Source organism: Panicum virgatum, chromosome 6K (genome assembly GCF_016808335.1).
Source record: "Panicum virgatum strain AP13 chromosome 6K, P.virgatum_v5, whole genome shotgun sequence".
NCBI classification, from domain to species: Eukaryota; Viridiplantae; Streptophyta; class Magnoliopsida; order Poales; family Poaceae; genus Panicum; species Panicum virgatum.
The window spans coordinates 43,552,849-43,575,490 of record NC_053141.1 but is presented as its reverse complement, the minus strand read 5'-3'; the positions used below and the strand labels follow the sequence as shown (position 1 = coordinate 43,575,490).

Below are 22,642 nucleotides of genomic sequence, written 5' to 3'. Positions count from 1 at the left end.
CTCAGCTCGTTGCCGACGCACTCTCCAACAGAACAAGATTATCCTCCCGTGAAGCTCGTACCGTTCAGTTCAACAAGATGGCGGCTCTTCCGTAGATCGTGGACTCCTGCCGCTTACCCTAGTCCTCGCCTATATAAGGCCACGAGGTCTTCACGTACAAGGGTCTTCTTCCTATCCAAGGGGAGCGCAGCCAGGCCAAGGAGCCAGAGGGAAGGTGCGCCCCGGCCCCAGGCGATCTCCATCTATCGGAGATGCCGACGTCTTGCTCGCCTCGACGAGCGGAAGAGAGAGGAAGCCACGAGAGGTGTGCTCATCCTCTCCGCAACCATCGTCATCAAGCTGCCGCCGGTGCCCGAAACGAGGTTATTTTCGCGAAGGAGGAGCGGGAGTCCAGCCATTAGGACCCCATCGACCTGCTCATCGTTGACGACTCTGCAGCACGCCGGCGATAGCTTCGCCTACATCGTCGTCAAGTGAGCCGCCCTGTCTGTACCACGCCGGCGAAAACTACGCCGCCCTCTTCGTCTTCTCATCGTCTGCACCACGCCGGCGACGACCTCGCCGCCGTCTTCGTCTTCTCATCGGCCGCACCACGCCGGCGTCGAGTGGAAACCGAGGAACTGGAGGACCAACACTGGAGGACCAAGCCATGGCGCCCTTGTTCGTCTTCGGGGGTGCACCAGCACGTTGATGGTGGATGGAGGCATCGGCTACGACGACACCCCGCCGCACCATCGAGCCTGGCTGCCGGCCGACAACGACGGCGCCGCGACGACACCCCGCCGCACCATCGAGCCCGGCCGCCGGCCGACGATGACGGCGCCGCGAAGACACTGAGGCAGCCGGCGGCAAGACCCACGCTGCGCGTCGAGGTCCGACTACGGAGTCGCCGACGACGACGGCGCCGCAAAGCTACTGAAGTCCGGCACCGCACCGATGCCGACATTGAGGCACGACGTGATGAGGCCGGCGCTGCACGCCAAGCGGTCGGCGTCAACGAGGACGATGACACCGCCGCTGCGCCGACTGTCACGAAGATGCCGGGACAAGACGGCGACGACTCCATGACGAAGGGCTGTTGCAAGATGCCAACACACCGACGGCAGAGACACACGCATAAGAGCATTCATGTACAGGAGCATGCACGTAGGTGTGCCCACCAGAGAAGCAAATTGCATGTGTGTGTTGACGTCTTGCCTCCACGGATCCTCCACTTCGCCCACGATATGCGGCCATGACATTTCATCAACTCCGTCCAACTCGCCGCCATGCATCGTCGACGACCCCACCTCGTCTCGGCCGTCGGCAGAGCAGCGGCAACCCCTCAGCATTGACGACCACCTCGGCTCGGCCGCCAGCAGAGCGGCGGCACCCCTCGTTGTCGACGCCATCTCGGCTCGGCCGCCGGCAGACCAGCGACACCCCTAAGCGTTGACGACCACCTCAGCTCGGCCGCCGGCAGAGCAGCGGCACCCCTCGTCGTCGACTACCATCTCAGCTCGGCCGCCAGTGGAGCGACAACACCCCTCGTGCCCATCATCCTCACGTCCATCTGGCTGCAGGCATGGATAGCTGGATGTCCGCTCACGGAGCCGGGTTGGAAGAGCGGCGGCCGGTACATTGCGCGGCGCTGAAGCAGATGTTATCCTCGCCCACGAGGAGCCACAGAACGACAACACCAACATGGCCTTCTATGAGCGGCCGATGATGACGATGACGGGGCTGCTGTGAGGACGCCGAGGCGCGGCATGGCGAGGCTGGCACTTCACCTTCAAGCCTGGCATCGACTGACGACAACTGCGTCATTGTGGGGACGCTGAGGTGCGACGGCGGCACGACCGGCGCTTCATGTTCAAGCCCGGCATCAACCGACGACTACGCCGCCACGAAGACACCGAGGTGCGACGGCGGCACGACTGGCGCTTCATGTTCAAGCCCGGCATCGACCCGACCACTACGCCGCCATGAAGACGCTGAGGCCGGCGGCATGACTGACGCCGCCCGTTCAAGCCGGCATCTACCCGATGACGCCGTCGCCGCAAAGATGCCAGGATGAGAAGCGACGCCGTGATGAAGAGCCGCCGCAGGACGCCATCACGCCGATGACCCAAGAAACCGCATGGAGCAGCCGGATGGATCTGCACCTCGGCGCCTAGACGTTCGCTCGCATGCAAGATCCTGTACACGTTGTCGCACTCACAAGTGCACATGTACGAGAAGCTAATAAGTGCACATGCATGTACGAGAAGCTAATAAGCTACCGCATTTACTTGTACGTGCGCCACAGAGCAAGCTGGATCCATGTGTAGATGCTTTGCCATCACTCCATCAAGCTACTCAGAGGCCGCACGTCTCGACGACCAAGCCGCCACGACATCGACTCGGTCCAGCTTCAAGTCTTCTCCACGCATCGGTAATCTGCGACTACTACGACTACTCCACCGTTCGAGACCGACGAGGCCGAACGACACGGGCGGGCGCTGCTGGTGCTCTAGCTGCGCTACACCGGCTCATGGACACCGACGAGACCATGGATGACGCCGACGCCCACATCTACACCACCACCATCATCATGCATGGAGAACGTGAAGCGAAGACCGAAGACGACGACCACAGCAGCTTAATCGGAGGTACTCCGGCAAGCTAGTCTTGCGGAGGTAATTAACCGGGAGCTTTCCGAGGCCCTGGGAACCAGAAGACCACTTTCGCCCAAGTTAGATTCGCCCAACGGCAGGCTATGGAGCGCGCACATATGTATGGGAACCTGTATTTGTATTTTATAAAAAATATGAATAAAGCTTGTGTTCCCGTCTCTTGTTTCTTTTGTGTATTTTCTATATACACTGGCACGCCCGCAATTTATTTTCCACCGCGTGTAGAGAAAACCCCTTGGGTATTTTTCTCCCCAAACAAATTGGCACGCCCGGTGGGAGATGGTTCTCCTCCCATCTTTGCTGCGCAAATATTCGTCGTCATCATCTTGCTCGGTCTTATGTTGGTGCTATTTTGGATGCCTCACTTTGTTTGAGGCTCCTCATAGGATAGCCCAAAGCTCCGCTGGGTGGTTATTATTCCTTCCCAGTTTGGTCTTCTTTTGCGTTCTTCGTGCAGGAAACAAGGTGGACGGTTGTGCTTTGGGCAAAGCTGGGAGCGTGTTGCTGACAAGACCAAGGCTTCTCTCCATGCTGAAGGCCGACTATGCTTGCCACGATGGGGCAACCGTGACAAGGAACATCCCCGCACTCCTTCGGCGTGGCGCAAGCAGGAGGGTCCGCTGAAGCCACTACGTCAGCTTCGCGTTATGGGATTCACTGCACCGAGCCCCTAACTAGTCGCTGGGGGCAGGTCCATCAAGTCGGCAAAAGGACGTGGTCATCGACCTCTGCGAACGAGCATCCTTGTCGGCGAGCGCTACCTACAGTCATTCATCATGACATGTACTAGCACATAAGGCAAATGGAGGTTGCACGAGAGTGCACCACACTCTAGTGGCCGGCTCGGAGGCCCGTCAATAGCTGCAAGCTCTCGTCTGCCGACAGCGCCATCCACGACAGCGATACCCTCCAACGCGCCAACGTCCCTTTGGACACCATGCATGGCGGTGTCCAGTGCGCATCTGCGATGGCCGGACGTCATCACCGCCATCAAGGCCGCCCAACGTGTCGTCGCGCTCATTGTGCAAGTGAGATGCAGGCCCTGGGGCGTCGACTTCATCAACCTTGATGCCGATCCAACGACACCGAGCTGAAGAATGGGAAGGGAGAATGATGGTGGAATGGAGATGTACGCGCTCCGACCAGATGGCACGGACGCACAACACCACTGCTGCGTCAGGAGGAGCTCTCCATCTCCTTTAAGACTGCCGATTTCATTGTCAAGCCACGGAAGTCTCGTGTGCATCAATCCGAGCTTCTATCGACTTCATCCGCGCTCCATCGTCATGAGCTTCTATCGACTTCATCCGTGCTCCATCGTCGTGAGTTTCTGTCGACTTTATTCGCGCCCCATCGACGTGGCTGCAACTCCACATGGCCCTACATCTCCCATCGACCGCACGTCGATCTACAACAGCATGATGGGTGGCGCATGGAGCACACAGCCGCTAGCCAGAGCTTGAAAGCAAGCCTGCCGATGCAAACATTCTGCTACAGGAAGCCATATGCCAGTGGCTCCAGTCGACAGTAACAGAGCAAGCTGCCTCCTTCTATCGACGGGTGGCACTAATGATGGCGTCAAGATGGCGTGGCGCGACACAACGACGACATGATGCACTGAACTAGTCGTTCGGCTCAGGGACGACATCAAGATGGCATGCTGCCCCGGGAGCTGCGATGTTGCCATGGAGTCAGGCTGCTATCCGACTCCACTACACCGGTAGTCAAGGCCAAATTTGAAGATCATCAAATGTTTGTGCAGGTGCTGTAATGCCAACACAAAGTTGTAAGGTGTGCATCAGCTAAACATGCACATGCAAGCTGGTTTGTGCATGCGCAAAGGCGTGCGTGGCAATAATACCACAAGCTAATTAAGCTAGCACAAGCCAAGAAGCAAGAAGGCCGGAGCTCAGCAATGGAGCCCGATGAAGACACACTGATGATGGACATGCAGCTCAGGGCAGTGGCTACAGCCAGCCCGATGGAGATGCAAGCCAGCCTCGCAAGCGCCTTCAGCGTCTTGGGGAACAGTGTCATCCACACCGAGGACACGACGCATCAGTCCGCCACCCCGACCTGCATCTACATGATGCCAGAGGCGCACGAAGACAGTCGCCACCGCATGGCGCAGTGTGAAATTAGCAAGCAAGGGATGGAGGAGAAGGACGGACGGACACCTGCCTCGACCCCTTCATCCTCATCTACATCATGCATCAAGCTGCTGCTGCCATATCTATTGGCGGCAACATCACTGGCTGAAGAGCGAGTGCTGCAAGGAGCAGCCGGCCAGAGATGTCCACGTGAAGATAGGGGGATGCTCAGATGATCGGATCCATGGAGGCAGGTAGCCGTGCGACGCCCTGGACTAAGCCGCGCACAGCGGTGATGCCCTGACGTCGAATGAGCGCCGCCAAACTGGAGATGAGCACTGCGCCAAACATTGCCAAATCGGCCTTCCACCTTCATCTACGCTACCTCAAGCTGCCCGACACCACCCACCCCAAGGTATGCACTCCATGACTGCTCCGATGGCGTCCCAACCAGGCTGCCAGGTCCAGACTTCGCCAAGCTGCCGTAGTCACAAGAGACGGCGCTGAGGTCCACATCAAGCCGACGACTTGGCTAGCATGACCATCACCGGGGGCAGGACCCCACTGCCCCGGTCCCAAGGCATTGCAAGTTTTCCAGCATCGTCTTCCACATCGACGTCACCAGGGAGCAAGACGACATTTTCCCCTGCCTCCGACTGATGTCGTTGGTCTTTCGGCGGCACATTCTACATCAACACCCGGGGCTGCACCATTGCGCCTTGGTCGCCTACGACGCTGATGTTCTTCCGACGCTGCCTTCAACATCAATCACAACCGGGGCGACAACACAGTTCCCCAATGTCCTATGGCGCCGACATTCTTCCGTCATTGTCATCTACACTGACAACAAAGGGGCAAGCACCTCACCTCCCCAGTCATCTACACAGCCGATGGCTTCCAGGCACCTTCACCGACATCGACGCCACAAGGAGTGGCAGCTCACCTCATTGGTCATCTACATCGCTGACCGCTTCTGGCGTCTTCTCCGCATCAACAACACAAGAGAAGAGCACCATGCCTCTTCGATCATCTACACAGCTGATGGCATCTTGGCGTCTTCATCGACATCAACACATCAAGAGCGGAGTCTCACCTCCTCGATCATCATCACCGCCGATGGCATTCCGGCGTGACATTCTACATCAACAATGGGGGCAGCAGTGTACCCCTTTGCTCATCACCGCCGATGGCGTTCCGGCGTGATCTTCTTCGTCATCAACACAATGGGCTGCAGTGAAACCCCTTTGCTCATCACCGCGATGGCGTTCTGGCGCGGTTCTCTTCATCGACATCACTGGGGGCAGCAGCAAACCCCCCTCGCTCATCTCCACCGCCAGCGGCGTTTCGGCGTGGTCTTCTACATCAACACAATAGCACTGGGGGAAGCAGTGAACCCCCTCGCTCATCTCCACCGTTGGCGGCGTTCCGGTGCGGTTCTCTTCATCGACATCACTGGGGGCAGCAGCAAACCCCCTCGCTCATCTCTACCGCCGGCGGCGTTTTGGCGTGGTCTTCTACATCAACACAACAGCACTGGGGGCAGCAGCGAACCCCCTCACTCATCTCCATCGTCGGCGGTGTTCTGGTGCGGTTCTCTTCGTCGACATCACTGGGGACAGTAGCGAACCCCCTCGCTCATCTCCACCGCCGACGGCATTCCGGCATGGTCTTTTACATCAACAGCACTGGGGGCAGTGGCAAACTGCCTCCCTTGTCTCCACCGCCGACCGCGGTCCGGCGTGGACTTCTACATCAACGACACTGGGGGCAGCAGCGAACCCCCTCGCTTATCTCCACCACCGATGGCGTTCCGATGTGGTCCTCTTCATCGACAACACTGGAGGCAACAGCGAATTGCCTCCTTGTCTCCACCGCCGACGGTGTTCCGGCATGGTTCTCTACATCGACAACAAAGGAGCGACACCTCACCTCCTCGCCCGTCTCCACTGCCGATGGCTTCTCGGCGTTTTCATCAACATCGACGTCACAAGGAGCGGTACCTCACCTCCTTGCCGATCTCCACCGCCGACGGCTTCCCGACGCTTTCATCAACATTGACGCCACGGGGAGTGGCACCTCACCTCCTTACCTGTCTCCACCGCCGATGGCTTCCCGATGCTTTCATCAACATTGACGTCACGAGGAGCGGCGCCTCACCTCCTCGCCCATCTCCACCGCCGACGGCTTCCCGGCGCTTGCGTCAACATTATTGACGCCACGAGGAGCGGCACCTCACCTCTTCGCCCGTCGCCACCGCCGGCGGCTTCCCGGCACTCTCATCGACGTCGACGCCACAGGGAGAAGCACCTCACCTCCACGGTCGTCTACACCGCCGACATTTTCTCGGCACCTTCATTGACACCATAAGGAGAAGCACCTCACCTCCTTGGTCGTCTATACCGCCAACGACATTCTGGCGTGAACTTCTACATCGACAACACTAGGGGCAACAGTGTGCCTCCTCGGCCATTTTCACCGCCAATGACATTCTGGCGTGACCTTCTGCATCGACACTGGGGGCAACATCATGCCTCCTCGGTCATCTACACCGCCAATGATGTTCTGGCATGGCCCTCTACGGTAGCATCACTGGGGGCAACATCTTGCATTCTCATCCATATGTGGCGCCGATGATGTTCTGGCGTAACTTCCAACACTGGGGGCAGCAGTACGTCTCCTCAGTCATCCACATTGTCGATGGTATTCCGACTACTACTCCTACGTGCATCCAAGTTTTGCGAGTTTTTTTTTGCATAAATCATTTTGCCTCTTAGATGATCAGTGTGCATTCACTATTGCACTACTTGGTCACCTTTTTTCTTTCTAAAAATGGACCTCACGTGTCCTAAAAAAACAAATGGCTCTCTCTATGCAATGTTCAGCTGCAGCGCAGGATTGGAACTGCCTCAGGACTTTGTCTGGATGTATTCAAGGTGGAGCTTACGGCCGACGCCCCTCCACACACTGTGCACGACTCATGCCAAGCATGCTCCACTGGAGCTGGTGGGGAGACAACTTGGGTTACTCCTGAGCAGCGAGGCGACCATGCTCCTCGCGCTTCTCGGTCTGGGGGCATCACTCTCCAGGGAAGACTATAGGAGAAGAGCAAGAAAAGGGCTACCTGGTGCAACACAAGTTTCATTCAGTGTGCAGCCACTTGCCATCCCTGGAAGGTGTCAACAAGGGACCAAAAGAAAATAATGCCTGCGAGGATTCACTTAGATACACATAGGTGAATGGCAGCCCTCCAAATTCCTTGAGATCGTGACAAGCTTCAAGATTCAAGCTCAAATTCAAAGGTCTCCAAAGAAGATGACCAAACACAAAATATATATAAAAAAGTGATCCTCAAGTCCAAACATTGAGAAGCCTCCAAAGAAGACGGCCCGACTCAAGCATCAGGCATGTCCGATCTCGGTGGAAGGCGGAAGGTTGTTGTTCACCATCCTCGGCAAAAGTAATGGCAAATTCCCTCAGCCTTTATCCTATAGCCTCCAATATCAATGCAGCCATACCTATGTCTATGTGCCAAGGGCATGAGCAGGTTGTGGTATTACTCAATGTGAAGGAGACTCAAGCCATAGTTCCCATCACCTCCAGCAGAGTCGTGGAAGCATGATGTCCACAGTCACATATACTCAGGTGGCAAGGTTGATCCCATCATCGCTATGATCATACGGCAGCAGATGACTCAGTCCTTTGGCAGTCCGATCCTAAGCTGCTCTTATAGCTAACACTCGGCGGGAGAGCCAACATTTTTTCCAAAATCCAACAAAAATGTGTTCATTTCAATCCAGCTCTTGCATTATGTTTTTTTTCCTCCATGGCTAACCAGCGTGCACAAGCGACGTGTATGCTATTTTCTTAAGCATTGCAGGACTTTCGCTTTGCTTTTATGGGAGCAGTGCGGCGCGCCAATGCGGGACAGCGCCAAACTGTGAAACCCTTCAATTCAGTCGGCTGGCACCACAGCAGCAAAGTGGTCGCGACTGAGTTGATAAAATTCTTCGCCAAGCGGTATGATTTTTCACTGCAAGTTGAAGACGATCCTGGGCACCTTGTTGGCACATGTCGTAGCAGCTACACGGCTCCAACGGAAATCCCAATGTATCCTTTGAAGCTGGCATGAACATTCGCTAAGCAACCTCGAGATAGAATCTGTTATTCCAGGTTTTATCTTATTTTGTTTTGTCCTCCTCCTACATGCTGACATGTGCAGGGGCATCTCAACGTGGCATGCATGCTGGAAATTTTGTAGCACCACCAGAAATCTTCCTCACAGGCCACCATGCTCACCATCATCTCTGCAGCTAGCGAGCGTGCAGACGACGGCTCTACTTTGATGTGTCGTGCCCTGGCTTGTGCAGCAGCGATGACCGGTCGACCTCTGTGCTCGTCGCGAGAGCGCCAGAGGCGAACCCCAACTCGTTCTGCAACTATGACCGCCAGGGCGGTGCAGCAACACTTCTGCTGCCTGGCAAACCCGGCGCCAGCACTGATGATCTCACTACCATCATGCAAGCACGGTGCAACTCTGCTGGAAACCGTCTGTGTTGTGGCGACGACGGGCCGCGCAAGCGGCGGGGTCCTAGCTGATTCCAACATTTTGGCAACCCCAGCTACTCCAGGACCTCGCGGGTGCTGTGGCAATAGCTCGTGCTACGACGACGATGATTCCATGTCAACAAATCTGCGGCAACCACTGCGGCGGTACGAGCGCACCAGCAACTCAGCTTCGGTGGCAATCCGGTGACCAGGATGTGTGTACACGTAGCTGTGGTGAGAAGCCACGCTGTAGCGTTGTATATACCAGCATGATGGTATACGAGAGTATCTAATTAAAATATATAATAGAGTGACTAATGAAGTTCACTGGAATGGGAGCAAATGTATACTTGCCCATGAAATCCTAATCTAATGAAAAAGAGCACTAGTAGTGCCTTATGTTAAGTGAATTTCCTGGGATCCGATCACCCGGACAAGTGAGTTTCCACATGATCCTTAGAAAAATCATGGATGCATGGCAGGGCGTGAAGTACTCGAGCTGCAAGTGCATGTACGCATTGGGCAGTGCCCTAGAGGGGCAGCATCAATGCAGCCTCCGCCGGGCAACCTTGCAATCCCTGGCAAACATAACATGACAGTATCCTAGCCGCTGCTCCGGCAGTCGGGGCGTCGTGGCAATGGGCGACCAGCGCTCGCCACCTCAATGGTAATTTAATTGACCCCTGCAACGATGGCATGGCAGCTGTGCAGGTCCATCTGCAGCGATAAGCGCCTGACATCGAGATCAACACTCACTATGGCGGCGCAAGCGTGCGGGCATGGCGACTGGCTTCCTTGTGCGTACACAGGTTGCCGCGGCAACACCGGGACATAGAACCCGCGCCACGACATCTCAATAGCCTTTGCATGCGTGTGCTAACTGCTAAGTGGCCCACACGATGGCATCGCGACCACGAGGAACGCTGCTTTCCTGCCGTGTCGTGCCCAGCGACGCCGGCAACCAAACGACTTCGATGCCCAGCTGAGAAGCATACCAGTGGCGGTCGAAGGACGATCGATATCTGGGATCATGTGACGATACAGCACCCTCTATGGTGCCACCGGCAATGATAAGCTCGTAAGCTAGCAGAGCGTGCGGTAGCTGTCTGCGCATCAAACAACCATCCAGGCTTACGAGGAGGCCAAGGTTATTCCCACAAAACACAGGCTGCATATTTTGCTAATGCGCCATACTGATCAAAACAGTTTTTCACCAAGTTGAGTTTGAATTTGCTTCGCATTCAAAACTCGACTTGGTGGGGGGCATTTGTTTGATGAGATTTTGTACAATATTTTGATACAAATCTTTTAAATATGATCAAATAAGCTGCGGAGATTGATCTGGATCATTTATGTTACATCTCTTAAGCAACAAGAGAAAAGAAGCAAGGAAAGGAGAAGAAGCTAACAATCTCATGGGCTTCACGTACACGCACGCATGGCATGACAAGCTAATTGCACAGGAGCACATGCATGCTTGAGTGTGGCGTCCTGCACGTGTACAAAATCAAGATGCAGTACGTTTCCTAGTGTACGAACGGGGGATGGGTTGTTTTGGCCCACCAGACAGCCATACATTGTGCATGGCGTCCTGCGCACATGGTCAAATTCCAGACACTGGAGTTAAACATGGGAGATGCTGGTGCATCTGTTGCTAGCTTTCTTATCTTGTGTACGTGTCAACAAAGAGGTGGGCCGGCGCATGATTAGCCCCACGGCTTAGAGAGCGCACGTGCGGCCAGGTGATCAACACGTTCATATTTATCTACTCAGCTCGTTGCCGACGCACTCTCCAACAGAACAAGATTATCCTCCCGTGAAGCTCGTACCGTTCAGTTCAACAAGATGGCGGCTCTTCCGTAGATCGTGGACTCCTGCCGCTTACCCTAGTCCTCGCCTATATAAGGCCACGAGGTCTTCACGTACAAGGGTCTTCTTCCTATCCAAGGGGAGCGCAGCCAGGCCAAGGAGCCAGAGGGAAGGTGCGCCCCGGCCCCAGGCGATCTCCATCTATCGGAGATGCCGACGTCTTGCTCGCCTCGACGAGCGGAAGAGAGAGGAAGCCACGAGAGGTGTGCTCATCCTCTCCGCAACCATCGTCATCAAGCTGCCGCCGGTGCCCGAAACGAGGTTATTTTCGCGAAGGAGGAGCGGGAGTCCAGCCATTAGGACCCCATCGACCTGCTCATCGTTGACGACTCTGCAGCACGCCGGCGATAGCTTCGCCTACATCGTCGTCAAGTGAGCCGCCCTGTCTGTACCACGCCGGCGAAAACTACGCCGCCCTCTTCGTCTTCTCATCGTCTGCACCACGCCGGCGACGACCTCGCCGCCGTCTTCGTCTTCTCATCGGCCGCACCACGCCGGCGTCGAGTGGAAACCGAGGAACTGGAGGACCAACACTGGAGGACCAAGCCATGGCGCCCTTGTTCGTCTTCGGGGGTGCACCAGCACGTTGATGGTGGATGGAGGCATCGGCTACGACGACACCCCGCCGCACCATCGAGCCTGGCTGCCGGCCGACAACGACGGCGCCGCGACGACACCCCGCCGCACCATCGAGCCCGGCCGCCGGCCGACGATGACGGCGCCGCGAAGACACTGAGGCAGCCGGCGGCAAGACCCACGCTGCGCGTCGAGGTCCGACTACGGAGTCGCCGACGACGACGGCGCCGCAAAGCTACTGAAGTCCGGCACCGCACCGATGCCGACATTGAGGCACGACGTGATGAGGCCGGCGCTGCACGCCAAGCGGTCGGCGTCAACGAGGACGATGACACCGCCGCTGCGCCGACTGTCACGAAGATGCCGGGACAAGACGGCGACGACTCCATGACGAAGGGCTGTTGCAAGATGCCAACACACCGACGGCAGAGACACACGCATAAGAGCATTCATGTACAGGAGCATGCACGTAGGTGTGCCCACCAGAGAAGCAAATTGCATGTGTGTGTTGACGTCTTGCCTCCACGGATCCTCCACTTCGCCCACGATATGCGGCCATGACATTTCATCAACTCCGTCCAACTCGCCGCCATGCATCGTCGACGACCCCACCTCGTCTCGGCCGTCGGCAGAGCAGCGGCAACCCCTCAGCATTGACGACCACCTCGGCTCGGCCGCCAGCAGAGCGGCGGCACCCCTCGTTGTCGACGCCATCTCGGCTCGGCCGCCGGCAGACCAGCGACACCCCTAAGCGTTGACGACCACCTCAGCTCGGCCGCCGGCAGAGCAGCGGCACCCCTCGTCGTCGACTACCATCTCAGCTCGGCCGCCAGTGGAGCGACAACACCCCTCGTGCCCATCATCCTCACGTCCATCTGGCTGCAGGCATGGATAGCTGGATGTCCGCTCACGGAGCCGGGTTGGAAGAGCGGCGGCCGGTACATTGCGCGGCGCTGAAGCAGATGTTATCCTCGCCCACGAGGAGCCACAGAACGACAACACCAACATGGCCTTCTATGAGCGGCCGATGATGACGATGACGGGGCTGCTGTGAGGACGCCGAGGCGCGGCATGGCGAGGCTGGCACTTCACCTTCAAGCCTGGCATCGACTGACGACAACTGCGTCATTGTGGGGACGCTGAGGTGCGACGGCGGCACGACCGGCGCTTCATGTTCAAGCCCGGCATCAACCGACGACTACGCCGCCACGAAGACACCGAGGTGCGACGGCGGCACGACTGGCGCTTCATGTTCAAGCCCGGCATCGACCCGACCACTACGCCGCCATGAAGACGCTGAGGCCGGCGGCATGACTGACGCCGCCCGTTCAAGCCGGCATCTACCCGATGACGCCGTCGCCGCAAAGATGCCAGGATGAGAAGCGACGCCGTGATGAAGAGCCGCCGCAGGACGCCATCACGCCGATGACCCAAGAAACCGCATGGAGCAGCCGGATGGATCTGCACCTCGGCGCCTAGACGTTCGCTCGCATGCAAGATCCTGTACACGTTGTCGCACTCACAAGTGCACATGTACGAGAAGCTAATAAGTGCACATGCATGTACGAGAAGCTAATAAGCTACCGCATTTACTTGTACGTGCGCCACAGAGCAAGCTGGATCCATGTGTAGATGCTTTGCCATCACTCCATCAAGCTACTCAGAGGCCGCACGTCTCGACGACCAAGCCGCCACGACATCGACTCGGTCCAGCTTCAAGTCTTCTCCACGCATCGGTAATCTGCGACTACTACGACTACTCCACCGTTCGAGACCGACGAGGCCGAACGACACGGGCGGGCGCTGCTGGTGCTCTAGCTGCGCTACACCGGCTCATGGACACCGACGAGGCCATGGATGACGCCGACGCCCACATCTACACCACCACCATCATCATGCATGGAGAACGTGAAGCGAAGACCGAAGACGACGACCACAGCAGCTTAATCGAAGGTACTCCGGCAAGCTAGTCTTGCGGAGGTAATTAACCGGGAGCTTTCCGAGGCCCTGGGAACCAGAAGACCACTTTCGCCCAAGTTAGATTCGCCCAACGGCAGGCTATGGAGCGCGCACATATGTATGGGAACCTGTATTTGTATTTTATAAAAAATATGAATAAAGCTTGTGTTCCCGTCTCTTGTTTCTTTTGTGTATTTTCTATATACACTGGCACGCCCGCAATTTATTTTCCACCGCGTGTAGAGAAAACCCCTTGGGATCCTGAGCCAACGCGGCTAGGTATGGGGGCATGGGGCGCGGCTTGGTCGACGCCGCTGCCTCCGTCTCCTCCCTGAGACCGTGAGGCCTGACACGAGCACCGACACGACACTGGAGGGTGCGCTGCGCCGCGCCGGGCCGGAGCAGGCGGCCGTCGAGGTGGCGCTACATGATTCAGCCCGCGATTTTGAAACATTGGTTGCAGATTGCAGTGTTGTTCCCTGGCGTGTTGCAGAGACCCTGCTCTCTGATGTTGTAGATTTATTTGCTCCTCATTGTTGTAGAAGGATATGATGAAGCATAATGTTTGTAGATAGCTCCCATGTTAATAGGTCTGACATTGTTCTTGATATTTCTTCTTCTTTTGATTTTTTCTCATCCTCATTTCTTTCCTTCTTCCTCCCCTCTGCTGTGTATTTTTATTTACCTTGTTCAAGATTGGGTTTCGGGTGATCAGAAGGCGATAATAAGGCGTTTGTGCAAATTAAACTGACATAAACTGAATGAAAACCGCAGCCATGTTGCATTGTGCAGAAATCAGAATGCCAGTGCCTGACCTTACGGGGTTGAAGCTGGAAATCAAAATTCAAAAAAATGAAAAAAAATAAGGGGCACATCAATGAGCATAGTGCTTTCGAAGTTTGGGCAAATGCTCCTCCTAGTTTCCTTTTGCAAGTTTTGCAAGATGATTGTAATCATTTCGATGAATGAATGAAGAAGCTAATTCCAAAAAAAAAAGTGCACACGGACCCACCCGATCAAGCAACCGGCAAACAAATCACCACACCTGATCATGTTCTCGCTTTCGTCCAGGAGGCAGCAGCCACTGCTCATGACTATACCCTGATGGCTACGTCCCCATGGCGAAGGGGACATCGGAATGAAGCTTGCAAGCCTTGCCTTTGCAAATCCAGCTACTGCCCACCGATGCATCCCATAATAACTCCGCCCCCTCCATGGCGAGGAGAGGATGAGGATGGGGAAGCCTCCTTCGCGCATGGCGACGCCGACGCTACAGCATCATGCGTTGCGTGATGGAGATTGGAGAGCATTAACGCATCGTCACCTTCGGAATAATTTTCAGATTCGATCGTGTTCCATGCTCCAACTGATCTGATCTCATCATGCCACTGCATTGGAGAGTTGGATGGCAGACTGGCAGTGGGCCCCTCTTTATTCAGTGGCTAGCATCTGAAATCCTGACAGAGCTTGTGGTATAAGCAAGGTTTCATCCTGAAGAGTGACAATCATCCATCCTTGATTTCCTTTTTTTTTAAAAAAAACAATCATCCTGGATATGTCAGTCACAAATTCATGCTTGAAAAGTAGTTAAACCATTCATCATCTGAATTTCAGCCACTGCAAACTGGCCTCTCATGTTTGTACAAAAAAACAGAGAAAGGAATCGAAGAAGTTTTTCAGATGCAAAAAAAATGGGAGAAATGATTGCCGGAGACAGTTTGTGGTGGTGACGTGGGCCCTGCCGCGCAGAACGGGGGAGGAGGACGGACGGAGATCTGCAGCTGGGGGCCCATCCCGCACCCGCCCGGCCCAAACCATCGTGCGGTAGCGAGGTGCGCGGTCCACCACCCCACCCCAACCCAACCACGCGGAAACCCCAAACTGCCCTGTGCCTGCACGCGCCCAAACAAAACAGCCCGCCCCCGCCGTTACGAACGCGCCCCGGCTCGGCGCTCACCCACCTGCCATCTCGCGCAGGCCGCGCGCAGGCAGAGCACCCCGCCAAAAACTAGCCGCGCGCAGGCAGAGCACCCCGCCAAAAACTAGCCGCGCGCTGCAGCGCAGGTCTCGTGAATCGTGATGGGAGGAGTAACGTACCAGCGGCTGCTCTCGTCGGGGAGCCAGCGACCGTCCCGCGGCGGCGGCGGCGTGCGGGCGCGGGCGCGAGCGTGGGTGCTGCTGCGGTGGGCGGCGGTGCGGCTGGGCTGCGTGGCGCGGCGGCGGTACTGGTGCGGCGGCGCCCGCGCGCGGAGGCTGGCGTGGGCGGGGCTCTGCGGGAGGGCCTCGGCCGCCGCACCGGAGAGGAGGGGAAGGAGGAGCTCGGCGGCGGCGGCGGCGGCCGGGGCCGGGGTGGTGGTGGGGTACGACTCCGCGAGCTACGCGCGCAACTTCGACGACGGGGCGTGGAAGGCCGAGGAGGGCGTGTCCTGGGCCGGCCCCGGCGGTGCGTTCCCGCCCCGCGCCAGCGACGGCGACGCTGCCGCCGCCGCCGGTGATTCACTTCCGAGCTCTACTTGCTAACCGATTCATTGTTAGCGTAAAGGGATGGGATGCATGCATTTCTCAGAATTCTAGCCGTGTTCATCGGACTCCAAGTTTACATTCTTCAGCTATGCAAATATTCTGGGCTTACTTGCCCAGGCAAAAAATAAATAAATAAATAAATCAATCAATTCTTTTACCCCTTTCCAATTTCAATCTGTCGTTTAGTACTAGCAGTAAAACTTCTTCAGAAAATTGACGGCCGGTTACTAGTAACCGTGCACTAGCATTCGGACAAATGCCGATGCATGGAGAAGACTCAAGTCCAGGGAATCTAAATAGAACTAGGAAAATTGCGTGCTGCGCCGCGCGCGGATTGAACTGTGGATTACATGGGCTTCAGGTTTGGCCAGCGCTTGTGGGTCGTGGTTTGCTATTATGGGCTGCTGTATGCCATGTGGGTTTGATCAGCATTTGTGGGACGTTAGGAGGTCTGTTTCCTGCTCTGGATACAGCAGAGGTGGTTCAACGGAGGTCGTTTTTTCCAGGCATTTTCGTTACAGCCAAGGCACGTGCTGTTATTTAGCAGAGGCAGTTGCTGTGTCGGTAGGACATAGGAGAAGCTGGCGTCCTTTCCAGCCTGGTAGCGGTGGAAGCTTGGGTTTGTGAAGAGCCTGCTTAGGTGATGGCCGCCATTCCTGCTGCAGAAAGCGTACTCATGGGTCTGAAATCTGAAGGTAAAATGATATTATGCTGTTGCTAGATTTGTTCAGCAATTGATCTCGTTTTGTATCTGTGTAGAAGGACTTGCTGTTGCTTTTGTTTCTGCTCGCACGATTTTGAACGATGTGGTTAAGGCTTTGGAGGGCTCCATGCCTTCCTATTCGTTTAGCAGCGTTGATGGTCTTTATGTGGCGATTGGTTTTTTGGTTGTCCTCTTAAGAGATGAGATATATGATTTTACTCTTCTTGAGGCAATCGGAGATGCAGCGCCGACGAAGGACAAAGCAGAGGAGGCCGCAGCGAAAGCACTCATTTCTGCAGCAAAGCGCGAGTTCGGTGTTGTGGTGAGTGATTTCAGCTTCAAAGAGGAAGAAGCTCTCCGGAAGGAGAACGAAATCCTTCGCAAGAACAAGCTGGATCCATGTGTAGATGCTTTGCCATCACTCCATCAAGCTACTCAGAGGCCGCACGTCTCGACGACCAAGCCGCCACGACATCGACTCGGTCCAGCTTCAAGTCTTCTCCACGCATCGGTAATCTGCGACTACTACGACTACTCCACCGTTCGAGACCGACGAGGCCGAACGACACGGGCGGGCGCTGCTGGTGCTCTAGCTGCGCTACACCGGCTCATGGACACCGACGAGGCCATGGATGACGCCGACGCCCACATCTACACCACCACCATCATCATGCATGGAGAACGTGAAGCGAAGACCGAAGACGACGACCACAGCAGCTTAATCGGAGGTACTCCGGCAAGCTAGTCTTGCGGAGGTAATTAACCGGGAGCTTTCCGAGGCCCTGGGAACCAGAAGACCACTTTCGCCCAAGTTAGATTCGCCCAACGGCAGGCTATGGAGCGCGCACATATGTATGGGAACCTGTATTTGTATTTTATAAAAAATATGAATAAAGCTTGTGTTCCCGTCTCTTGTTTCTTTTGTGTATTTTCTATATACACTGGCACGCCCGCAATTTATTTTCCACCGCGTGTAGAGAAAACCCCTTGGGTATTTTTCTCCCCAAACACACACATGCACCACACATTGTGCACACGTGCAGTAGCATTAGCTTACTGCTGGAGTTTGTTTTTTTTTTGAAAGAAACTTGGGCCCCGTTTAGTTGCAGACTGTAAAAATTTTGAAAAGGCATCTTTTTATATTTGATGTACTAAATATAGACTAATCACAAAAATAATTACAGAACTCGTCTGTAAATCGCGAGACGAATCTAATGTGCCTAATTAATCTGTCATTAGAGATTATTTACTGTAGCATTACTGTAGCAATTTAGCATCTAATTACAGCCTAATTAGGTTCATTAGATTCGTCTCGCCATTTACAGACAGCAGTCGCAATGCGTTTTTTATTTCGTCTAGATTTAAGTCTCCATGCGGGTGCTGGAAAAAAAATTTGAATTTGGAAGTTTGCAACTGAACACGGGCTTGGTAGTTTGGTGTAACTAATATCCAGTAGGCACGAACAGGAACAGAGCTGGTCCCACATGTCCATGCACCCAAAGTACCCAGCCTGTGTGCAGCAGCAGCGGCAGCGGCTCCGGAGTTCACCCCCTTCGCCTACCAACCAAGCTCCAACAAGAAGTCGCACACCACCAAACGAAACCCCCCAAGACAAGCAGGAGCTCGAGCCGCGAGCGCTCAACCAGTCAACCTCTTAATCCAGAGATCTCGCGCCCTCTCCCGGTCTACCGCCCCACGGTCGCCGGGCAATGGCGACCGACGCGATCCTGGAGACGATCAAGCCGCGGCGGAGCGAGGACGAGCAGCTCCCGGTGACCGCCGCGGGCGGTGCCGGCGCCGGCGGCGGGACCGGGCTGCGCCGGCGCATGTCGTCCCTGTCGGCGCGCTTCGGACCGTCGCTGTCGTCGGCGCCGTTCCGGCGCGCGCAGTCGATGCCGTCCGTGAAGGCGCTGGCGGCGGCGGGCGCGCTGCGGCGGTGGTGGGAGTGGGGGCTCGGGTGGGTGATGGCGCGGCGCCCGGCGTTCGCGCGCGGGCTGGACATGACCGACGACGAGGCCGCGGCGCTGGGCGGGTGCCAGTGCCGCGGCACGTGGCGGCACGTCCTGTACAGGGTGCGCGCCGGGGCGCGGCGCCTGCTGGGGCGCGACGGCCGGCCGCTCAAGGCCGCCGCGCAGCAGGGCTTCCGGTACGACTCCGTCAGCTACGCGCAGAACTTCGACGACGGCGAGGCGTGACCTGACCGCCGAGAGGAGCAGGAGGAGGAGGGGATCGAGCCGAGCCGGGGAGGGTTCTGCTGCTTCACCCGCGGCCGTCGTCGTTGCGAGCCTGCTCGAGTCCTTCGGCGCGGCATTGCTTGTTGTAAGCTGCAATAAAGCAACTGATTTTGTGGTATATACAAACGGAATCTGTCTATGATATATGGCTTGTATGAAGGCATGGGTCGATCTGGAAGAAAGATGATCGATCGATCGTTCGTTGCTGCAAGCTTTCCGTTCTCGTCGCTGCCATTTTGCTTCAGTAATTTGGATAGATGTTGGTCCATCTTGGGCGAACGCGGCCATTGATACAACCTTCAATCCAGGACTGGCAAATTTAGATGATCCGCGACAATACCACTGCGATTCAATGCAATGGCACCGCAGCATTTGCGATTCGTGAAGCGGTCAACGAGAGAGAAGGTTTCTTCTTCTTCCTCCTCCGATTCCCCTCGTCGTCAGGTCCACCAGGTTCAAATTCAGATCTGCTTCGGCTCCAGCGTCCCTGTCGCTGCGGCTGGAGCGCGACGACATGGCTGGCAGCTACAGCTGCCGCACGGCCTCGGCCTGATCGGTTCGTACGGGTCGCCGAGACAGCAACCGGGCGCCCGCCCGACCGCGAGGAGGGAGGTGGTAGGTTCGTGCCTGCCTGCCCCTACCCGTGCTTCCTTGCCATTGCCAGCGGGGTGGCTGGCGCGGCCTCCGCCACCGGCAGGCGGCAGCGGGAGGGAAAGGAGAGGTGGCGGCACGCGACCTCGCCGACCAGCCCGGGCATGTGACGGGTGCCGAGGGCACGGGCCGTTCCAGGCTTCCAGCCGGCGATGCGCACGTGCTTGGCGGCGCTCCATCCAGTGGGCGAGGTGTTTCTGTAGCCTCGGCACGTCGCGACCCCGTCGGCAAGGTCTTTCTTTTTTTTTGCCCCCTCGGTCAGGTTGACCGACCAAAATTCAGAAAGGCCGGCCCAACTGTCCAAACCGCCGTCGTCGGTTGAGGCCATTACACAAACCGGGCAGGCCGTTTTTGTCCCGTGTTGGCGGCCCAGTGTTGTTATTCAGAAGGAAAGGCCGGCCTCAAGAGACTAGCCCAGATTTGTAACAAAAGTCATCCCAGAGGTCAAATTTGTCCGATTTTGACAGTTGGATGACCTATCTATTATATTATTAAAGGAGTGTTAAAAGAAGCCACCACGTTCGCCGAGAGGGTCTAGAAATTCCCACATTAATCTAAAAAAGAGAAGAATTTGCACCGTTGGATTTTATGAAGATCTAACGGTTCAAAATAACTCAAGAGTTCATATCAAATACGATTAATAAATAGCTAATTTCGGATTTAAAAATTTAAGGAAAATTAAGACATGGCAAAGAGTCCATGCTGAATACTATGAGGCTATTAGTTTAATTCGGAATTAAAAAAATAAGGAAATTAGGGCTTAATCAAAGAGTCCATGTTGAATACAATTACTAAATAGGAAAATTCTGAATTATCAAATTAAAAAAATAGCATTACCACTAGATAAAAATTAAAAAATTAAAAAAAGACATGACAAAGAGTCCATACAAAATACGATTAGTAAATATAGCTTAATTTGGAATTTAAAAAAATAAGGAAATTAGGACTTAACCAAAGAGTCCATGTTGAATACAATTACTAAATAAGCAAATTCGGAATTATAAAATTAAAAAAATTAGCATTGGCACACGACAAAAAAATTATTATTAGCCAAATAGCTAAATTAAAAATTAAAAGTATAAAACAATTGGCATCAAATATGATTGATAAATAGATAAATGCAAGAACTAGAATAAAAAAAATTGTTGATATGTGATGACTGTCCAATTATTGTCAGTTGACTAATCTTTTAGTATGTCATATTGTTAGTACCTGTAAAAAGTTTTGCAAACGGATTATGTGTTACTGCCCCGACGTGAAGGGATGTCGAAGATGGATGGACGGATGATTTCGTGATGATGATGGAGTAAAGAAACGCGATGAGATGTCAAATATGATTAATAAATAGCTAATTTCGAATTTAAAAAATTAAAAAAAAAGACATGACAAAGAGTCCATACCAAATACGATTAGTAAATATAGCTTAATTTGGAATTAAAAAAATAAGGAAATTAGGACTTAACCAAAGAGTCCATGTTGAATACAATTATTAAATAAGCAAATTCGGAATTATAAAATTAAAAAAATTAGCATTGGCACACGACAAAAAATTATTATTAGCCAAATAACTAAATTAAAAATTAAAAGTATAAAAAAATTGGCATCAAATATGATTAATAAATAGATAAATGCAAGAACTAGAATAAAAAAATTATTGTTGATATGTGTAGTGATTATGAATCATATTAAGAAGAAAAATAGCTAAATAAATAGTATCAAATGCAATAATAAAAATCCAAGTTTGAGTTTCATGGCAAATAAAGTTAATAAATAGATGTATGGGAAAAATCAAGGAGTTAGTCATGTGAGGAATCAAATAGCATAGATAATTATTAACATTATTATCCCCATCTAATCTTCTATAAGTACACACTAGGCATGGAACACAAATCTGATCGATACCTCTAAAGAAGTATAGAGAAAGAGAAGATAAAAAGATAAAGAAGCACCAAGATTGAACGGGTAAGGAAAGTAGAAAAAGGAGAATAGAAAAAGAAGGCGGGAAAAATGAGAAAATGAGGGCAAAAGAAAAGGACAAAAGTGAATTTATTGGTTTAGTCTATAAATAATATCATTAGAATGAGAAAAATATTAAATTATAGCCATGTCCTGTTGGACATTTGACATCTTTCATATATTCATGAAAAAATAGAAGAAGCGGTTCTACCGAACGGTTTTCAAAACAGCTCTATATCCATAAAAAAGTTGCTGCATCAAAGAAGTCACAACTGAAATTATTTTAGCCACAGATACAGGCCTGAAGCCCTGCTAATCTATCTCAAAGTCGATTGCCTACAATACAAAATCAAATGATTCAAACAAATGTACGTTGTCGATGCTCCTCTTCGCTCAGAAAAAAAACTCTGAGGCACAACAGGAAACTTCTCCATTAGATGCATCGGATGCGATACACACTAATCGATTTCAAATATACCAAGGAACAAAATAGAAGACAGAAAAATCAATAAAAATTGCTAGAGAAAATGAAAAATAAAGAAAAGAGTTAGAAACAACAACAAAGATATATATGGAACTATCTATCACCGAGATGACAAAACTCTAAAGTAGACCAATATATGCAGTCATATGGGCTAAAAACAAATAAATTGTGCAGTAACCAAAGTGGGAAAAATAATAATAGGTTCGGTTAAATAAAAAATTTAAAACATATATGCATTAACATAGCACGCATATATATAAGTTTTGTATAATATTTATTTACCAAAGCTAGCAGGAGGCCTCAACTTTTTTTTAACATGACTTTTTTTGTCTAATCCATGATAATTTTTATTTCGCTCCGATGATGAGTCAGGTCTAGATCTGCTAGATGCTACTTAA

At 53.5% G+C, this 22,642-nt stretch overlaps 2 protein-coding genes across 2 annotated transcripts; both read left to right on the top strand.

Annotated features, from left to right (window-relative positions):
* The first annotated feature begins 15,718 nt into the window (after positions 1-15,718).
* On the top strand, positions 15,719-16,390 carry LOC120639251. Its single transcript, XM_039915230.1, has one exon. The coding sequence runs from the start codon at positions 15,773-15,775 to the stop codon at positions 16,211-16,213; it is 441 nt and encodes a 146-aa protein (XP_039771164.1). The 5' UTR covers positions 15,719-15,772; the 3' UTR covers positions 16,214-16,390.
* Positions 16,391-18,438: 2,048 nt separating this feature from the next.
* Positions 18,439-19,376, top strand: LOC120712813. The gene has a single exon (XM_039998705.1). The coding sequence runs from the start codon at positions 18,629-18,631 to the stop codon at positions 19,112-19,114; it is 486 nt and encodes a 161-aa protein (XP_039854639.1). The 5' UTR covers positions 18,439-18,628; the 3' UTR covers positions 19,115-19,376.
* The last annotated feature ends 3,266 nt before the right edge of the window (positions 19,377-22,642 follow it).

Excerpts from the sequence above, each read along its gene's own strand:
- LOC120639251 (XM_039915230.1), top strand. The coding sequence starts at position 15,773 with ATGGGAGGAGTAACGTACCAGCGGCTGCTCTCGTCGGGGAGCCAGCGA.
- LOC120712813 (XM_039998705.1), top strand. The coding sequence starts at position 18,629 with ATGGCGACCGACGCGATCCTGGAGACGATCAAGCCGCGGCGGAGCGAG.